The 7,447-nt window shown below is 41.3% G+C and overlaps 1 protein-coding gene across 1 annotated transcript; it reads left to right on the forward strand.

The window, feature by feature from the left end:
* The first annotated feature begins 321 nt into the window (after nt 1–321).
* NXPH3 (neurexophilin 3) lies at nt 322–6,464 on the forward strand. The gene is made up of 2 exons (XM_040436849.1): nt 322–736; nt 5,392–6,464. The coding sequence occupies exons 1-2, from the start codon at nt 683–685 to the stop codon at nt 6,139–6,141; spliced, it is 804 nt and encodes a 267-aa protein (XP_040292783.1). The 5' UTR covers nt 322–682; the 3' UTR covers nt 6,142–6,464.
* Nucleotides 6,465–7,447: the final 983 nt, after the last annotated feature.

The following is a 7,447-nucleotide window of genomic DNA, read 5'->3' on the forward strand; positions in this document are numbered from 1 at the left end:
AGTAAAAGGACAGAATATAAAAGAGAAAGGGTGGTCACTATAAAGAAAAGGTATAGAGGTAGGCTAAAGGAGGGAGAGTAACTAATACAGAGGCATGGATGAAAAATTAGAGAGACAGACAGACCGTAGGAGAGTGTCTGAGGGGAGGAGAGAAAGAGGGAGGGAGATAGAAGGTCAGATAGAGAGAGAGGGAGAAAGACACAAGGAAAGAGGGAGGGATAGTCAGGAGCGGGTGTCAGACCCTGAGGAAGAGAGAGCCTTAGACCTGGCAGGAGAGGGATGACTGAGAAAGAGAGGGGACCAGCAGAGAAGGCACGAACCAATGAGAGAACTGGAGAAGAAGAGAAAGGTGTGTGACAACCAGGCAAGGAAAGCAAGGAGAGAGGCGAGCAGGTGGAAGGAGGCAGCCGAGACAGAGCAAGTGCCAAGAGCAGGGGAGAAGCAAGGAAAAGAGTAGAAAGAACCAAGGTGATGGTCAAAGAGAGTGAAGAAGTGAAGACGAAAAGGCAGTCACCTATGTAGGGGAGGGGGAGAGTAGAGAAGTGCAAGGCAAGGGAGTAGCAGAAGTGAGGTGGTCAGGAGCATCCAAGCTGTGTGTATATCTCTAGCTGTGTATTCACAGCATACACATGGATGCTGAACGCAGGTGAGTGTACGTCTCAAGACTCAGCCACTGAGCAAAATGCAGCTAACGCAATGCTGCTTTATATTCCTGGTTCAAGGCAGCATCTATCTGGTAAGTAGTACATGAAGGAGAACCTCTGCTTATATCCCCCATACATGTGATGTGTTTCATACCCTTCTATGTGCCCTGTCTTGTGCCCTCGCTCCTAAATGTATGTTCTTACACCTGCTGCTCTACTGGTCTACATATCCTGGGCATTCCTGCCTGCAGCAGTGGGTCAGACTGGATAATAACGGGGGTTGACTATCTGCTGGGTGGCTTATGTTAAACATTCCCTGTCTACCTGTTGCTGGTTGAAGTCACATAATATGATAGTATATGCACATACGATAGTATATAGGGGGCGTGTGGGAAATGTAAGATTGGAGGTGTATGTGATGTGGCAAGAGCGATGTAAGCCCCAGACAGGAAAAATCTAATATGGTGAAAGACAGATTTTCTTATAGGATTCTGGAAGGGGGATTATAAAGGTGTTGGGGGGGGGGGAGGGGGGGATTCTGGAGTCAGTGAGATGATACAAGGGTTAAAAAAAAAACATCTCGCAGATGAGAAGAGAGCTTTAGATTGGAAATTATTTAGTAGGCTAAACAGGCTGGATAATATACCTTAATACAAGGACTTATGATAGTGTCCTTCTAGACAACTGGATGTGCTATTCAGGGGTTAATAAGAGTATTGTATTTATAGTCAGGGAGATCTAATGGCAAGGTCTGGTTTGTAAAGCAGGACATTTTTGATAGCCAGAACCATGTATCAGACATTTCATGGGTTAAACTATCACTCCAGTATGGAACCAGGGTGCCGTGTATGTTTTTTTATAGGTTTATTAGAGGATGGACTATATGATCGGAGATGCTTATTGTGCTAAAAGGTCATTCTGGTAAAGAAGTAAAGGTATACAGACAAAACAAAATTTAATATATGATTGGGTCATGTTTAAGGGGGTCTGATTCTGAGTAGAAAAGAAAGGTCTACAACCATGGTCATGCTACTGACTCGTTAAAGAGGTGGTGTCATCTATGATCAGTAAGATGTAACTGAGAGACACAGTTAAAGGGTTAAAGAATCTTTTATGGAAGAAGAGACCTGATGATAATGACGTTTGATAGGTTTCATCACATACAAAGTAACCGATCAATGAACTGCATCAAGTTGATCATTTATAGAAATGCAATAATATTCTAATGATTAGAATATAATATATGCTTAGATAGTCAGAGGGGCATTTACTAAGAGGCTAGTCTACTGTTAGTCTCCCTCTCAACCCAAAAGCTAATTTGTGGGTTATATCCCATATAACGTTATTGAGAGGGTAAACTTGCTGTAATCACCTTCACTAATTAATTAGTATGTCTTGACCTCAAAAATTACATAAAGGTTAAATACTTAGCCTTGTGTGGGGCTAGGAACCATTGACAAATGTGATTCATTATGAATGACTCTTCACTGGGCAAATTAGCTTGCATTTTTAGATATAAACATAGACTAGATCTGGTTAATACCTGTCAGTAGCAATGGGCCTTCAAAGACCCATCAATATTGACCTGGCCTCTAGGGTAAAATACTTGTCCTAACAGGAAGCCAGATGGACAAATAGGAGGCTTATTTAAAATTCAGGCCATTTATCCATGGTGTAAATGTGTCCATTGGTATGTATACATTGGGACAACCCTGTAGTCTAGATGATAAGGACATTTATGAGAAGTTCTACCATACCATGACCTATTCACATAGAGGTACAGGTTGTGGCTTTCAATATAAAGTGACCTATTGATTGTAAGCTAAAAGGACAAGTTTAAGAATGATGTGGTTTCTAATGTTGACTTGAGTCGAGTTGTTTTTAAGGTTCTTTCAAGGTTTTTCCTAATTGTCATTGCCCTTACACTGAACCAGTGCAGGCAGTCTTAAGTTCTTGCTAATACAGATCTCAGAATACAGGACAGGCTCATACAAAGCTGCCTTTTCTACCTAATTGTGTTATTGTGTGACTGTATAACATTTGTAGGTCTCCATGGGTCTGTGGGCTCATTTAGCAGATGCTACCCTCTACGGTAACTGCCATTTTGTAGCTGTCTTCTTTTTTCCCTTGACTTCTATCATGATATTGTATAATTGGTATTTTGTTATTGGTTGAATGATCTTGCTCTACATCTTATTTTCGTGAAGGACATTGTGATGCACACTACAGGGTATGTTTCCATAAATTGCCATACTTCAGAAATTGTGGGACAACAGCCAATAGAAGATATTAGAGGTGATAGTTTTTTAATCTCTATTGTACTTGCCATAGTGTAAAATACAAAGATAGCCCCCAACCCAAGGAAACATTTGATGCTTTCATTAAACTTTCCAGGCCGCTGTTGTCTTGTGAGATTATGCAATTTAATATCTGGCAATTTTTCTATTGTCACTAATTATTTATTGCCGTCAGGAGGCAGCACGAGCCTCATTATTTTATATTTTCAGCTTTTCACCATTGATCTGCAGTTCTGAGCCTATTTTGATGTAGCAATTAATTGCATATTAGAATTTATGTTTTACGATCATGTGTTGGGCTGAACTCATTCATGTATCTGCTACATTAGGCATTCATAGGCTTGGTTATACATCTGTATTATTTCGTGAGCATACATTAGAGTGTGCCAGACGGTTTAAGGTTGTCAGAGTGGTCTGTCATCATTGCAGGAGAACTATTGTCTTCTATTATTGCTGTCTGGTGGGATTTACCAGGCTGTTATAATCTTCTGTGTGATCTTAAAGGATCCATATCCCTGCCCTTTTTTGTATCAAGATTCACTCTTGTGTATCTTGTGTGTTGCTCTCAATCAACATAACTCCCTATGGACTTAATTCATTTACCAGCTGCCCCCTCCTATCTGTCACCATGGTTATCCCCCTTTTGTAAAAAATTATTTTTAACTATTTCAGTTGTGGATATAATTAGTCATGCGGCCTGTCCCACCTACAGAGATGATACTCAAACAACCATGTTGTTTACATGGCTCCCATATAACTCCCCGCAGATGTAATATTGTAATGGAGCCCTCTTAACTGTAACAGCTACCCCCACCTGCCATAAGCCCTGTACTATATAATACTAGCATCTTCTTTTGAGGCCCTGGTGTCTTTGGGCTCCCTCAGGCAACAGGCCTGGGGTGTAGCTACTTATCTGACTATATGTAAAAGTGGCTTGCAAATAATCCTAAAGAACCCAGATGTAAAGTGTTGGACCTTCATGTTGTCTTGTACTGAAAGGGGTTATCCAAGACCTATAATACTCCCCATATGCCCGGGCCGCTCACACAGATTGTAGTTACCTCGCTCCCCGGCATCCGCGTCGCTTTTGATGCCGGCACGGAAACCGCTGCATCTCCCCGTCACGCGGATGAAAATATCCGGCATGGGTGGGGCAGCCAATAGCAGGCGGCAATGGGGACGAGTCTCCCTTGCATCGCGGGTGATGCTGGAGAGGCTAGTTTCTACTGCTATTGGCTGCACCCCACCTCCATCCGGCTTGTTTTTATCCACGTGACCGGGAGATGCAGTGGCGTCCGTGCCGGCATCAAAAGCGACACGGGTGCCGGAGAGTGAGGTAACTACAATCTGTGTGAGGGACCCGGGCATATGGGGAGCATTATAGGTCTTGGATAACTCCTTTAAAGTGTACCTGTCAGGTGATTCTTGCTGCCCTATCTGAGAGTAGCAAATGACAAAGGGAGATAATCAGAGCTCTGTGATATATTGGTTTATATGACTTGGAGCAGGATTTCTGATTAAAAAGCAGAGTAAATCCTGAGAGGACTCCTAGAAGAGACACTGAGAGTCCTGATAACCCCACCCACACTGGATGATTGACAGCTCTCTGCATACACACACTGATACAGGGAAAGCGCTCAGTCATCCTGTGTGGGTAGGGAATTCAGGACTCTCACTAGGAGTTCTAGTAGTCCTGTCAGGATTTACTCTGCTATTTACACAGAAATCCTGCTACAAATCATATAAATCTATATTTCACAGAGCTCATGTTCTTTTTCTGTATCATATCCTGCTCTCAGGTAGGGCAGCAGAAACCACCTAATAGGTTGACTTTAAACCCTTTCAAATCAAACAAAATCCTCTGAAGAAGTCATTCATACTATGGCCTCTTGGGTCTCAATTAATCTAAATTTGTTTTAATGTCTTACTCTGGCTTTTCATGATGCATTTTGTATATTAGTACATTGTCTATGTCTGTTGGTTATATGGCATGCTGCAAGTGTGAACAGCAAGATGATATTTTACCATGAAGGTGTTAGCATTGGAATAGTGATGTTAAGAGCCTATGCCCTCAGTTGCTAAAAGCATATTCTCGTGACATCTGCAGTTACCACACAGCGTCTGTGAATTGTGTAGTGGTCTCTTTTTTCAAGTACCTCTTTGACATTGTGATACCCAGGGGGTGTAGGTCAGGTGGATGCACATTACTCAGCTCTCATTAAACTGGTTACACTGATTAGTACTCAGTATCACTAATTATCAGCTGTAGCATCTGTTACTGCTGGGGATTTCAGGTGAGAGGCTATCAATAACAGAAAGGAGCGGAGGGAGAATAAAAAAAAAAGAAGACATTGAAGAAGAAACACAGGGGAAAGGGAAGGAACACTTTCTGGTTGACTGAGACATAATTTCATTTTTTTTCTTCTGATATATGTCTTTTTTATCTTCAGGTGATCTGTGGCCAAGAAGATTCTTCTACTGACCCAGATGATGAAGACCAGACAGATACAAAACCCCATTCCAGGCCTCGAATTCCTAGGAGACGGTCTTCTTCTCCATCCAGGTCTCGTAACTCAAGCCCCTTGAACTCCACTATCCTTCAACTTCTCTCCAACTCTCTGGAATTCTGGGATGTCCTGAACAGCCTTTCAGAGCTGGGTCATAATTCAGAACCCCCAATACCAGCTAGGATTCGACGTCAGTCTGTACTAAGGTCAACAGGAAGAGCCAAGAAAGTCTTTGGTTGGGGGGACTTCTATTCCAATATCAAGACAGTAAAGCTCAACCTTCTCATCACAGGAAAAGTGGTGGATCATGGGAACGGGTCCTTCAGTGTCTACTTTCTCCACAATTCTACAGGCCAGGGGAATGTTTCTGTCAGTCTTGTCCCACCATCTAAAGTCCTTGATTTTGATTTGGAGCAGCAGATGTATGCAGAAGCAAAGGAATCAAAAATCTTCAATTGTCGAGTGGAATTTGAAAAAGTAGATAAAGCAATTAAGACAGGTTTATGTCCTCACGACCCGTCAAAGACCTGCCACCAACAGCAAACTCGTAGCAAAGTCTCATGGACATGCTCTCACCCATTCAAGATTGTTTGTGTTTATGTCTCATTTTACACAACAGATTATAGACTAGTGCAAAAGGTCTGCCCGGACTATAACTATCACAGCAGCTCTCCATACTCACCCTCGGGCTAAAGATGACAAAAAAATTGAGCTCACAGCTGTGGAATAGCCTATATTGGTCTAACTTTGGGTCTACCTTTTATGGACTTCCTGTGCCTTGGTCTGGTCCATTGTGGTGTATGTATTTGTGGAGACAGTGGGCAGAAAGCTATGTAAGTGATGTGTTGGATGTGAAATTTAGACCACTTCAATATACACACAAATATAAATACTATATTGTTATCTCCCTATAAAATGAACTCATAGATTCTCCTGGACACCGAAAAAGTTGTGGTCTTGAGGCCTTACTATGTCTCTGGATACTATATCTTCTGAAAACCCTACTAGAAAGATTTAGGGTAACACCAAAAAATCTAGAAGTGAGGTTTCAAACATCAAAGTAAAGTTAAACAGCTGACTGCAAGTTATCTTGTCCATCCATCATAGCAAATATCTTATATCTTGTGTATGACCATTTGGCCAATTTGCAAGTTGTGACGTTTTATTATCACTGTTGTTTACCATCATCTGACCATCTTGTAGTTCAGTATTGTCTGTGTATCTACATCATGAGGGTTGCCTTAATGTGTAGTGAAAAAACTCATATCCTACTATGGAGACTATAGAACTTTATGAAGGCACAAAAACATACAACCATCATACAAGTTGATGCCACCAAAACTGTTAACTTCCCATTCAACAAGTGATCGAAAGCAGTGGTAATATCGAGAGGCTGGCATGAAATACATATTGTTAAATAAAATCTGAGAAATAATACAAGTGTATTTATTATATGAGAAAAAAAAACTCTCCCAAAAAATAATCAGATGCGACTATATTTCGACTTACCCCCCGATAGTAAGTTATATGGAGCTGATGCAACAATTCTAATTGACATTTTCCTGTTTCATACTGCACACATCACTATCCATCTGCCTGTCAGACTTCATATAGACATGATCCCTAAGATAAGGTAATTTGAACAGTCATGTAATAAGCTACATCAATTACTTTCTTACCTCTCGCCTTTAATCAAAATAACATTTCTCCTCTGGGAGGTATTGTAATTCATTGTATTAGGCTTATATGTATACAGGTTCCTCTTATGCCACTGGAAAGCTTTAAGGAGTTGTTACATGTCTACTATATACAGTGGACCATATGTTCTAGCTTTCTGCATGAGAGCATGGGAAGCAATGACATCTCTAAAGATGGTGGTCTTCATTGTATTTTCATTAATTGGACTGCCTGATTCTAGAAATCCCCTTGCCATTATGTAATCAATAATGCGGGGCCCTCTACTGAATACCACCAAATGACTCATTGTGAGTTCTGGGTT

This window comes from Bufo bufo, chromosome 6, assembly GCF_905171765.1.
Source record: "Bufo bufo chromosome 6, aBufBuf1.1, whole genome shotgun sequence".
NCBI lineage: Eukaryota > Metazoa > Chordata > Amphibia > Anura > Bufonidae > Bufo > Bufo bufo.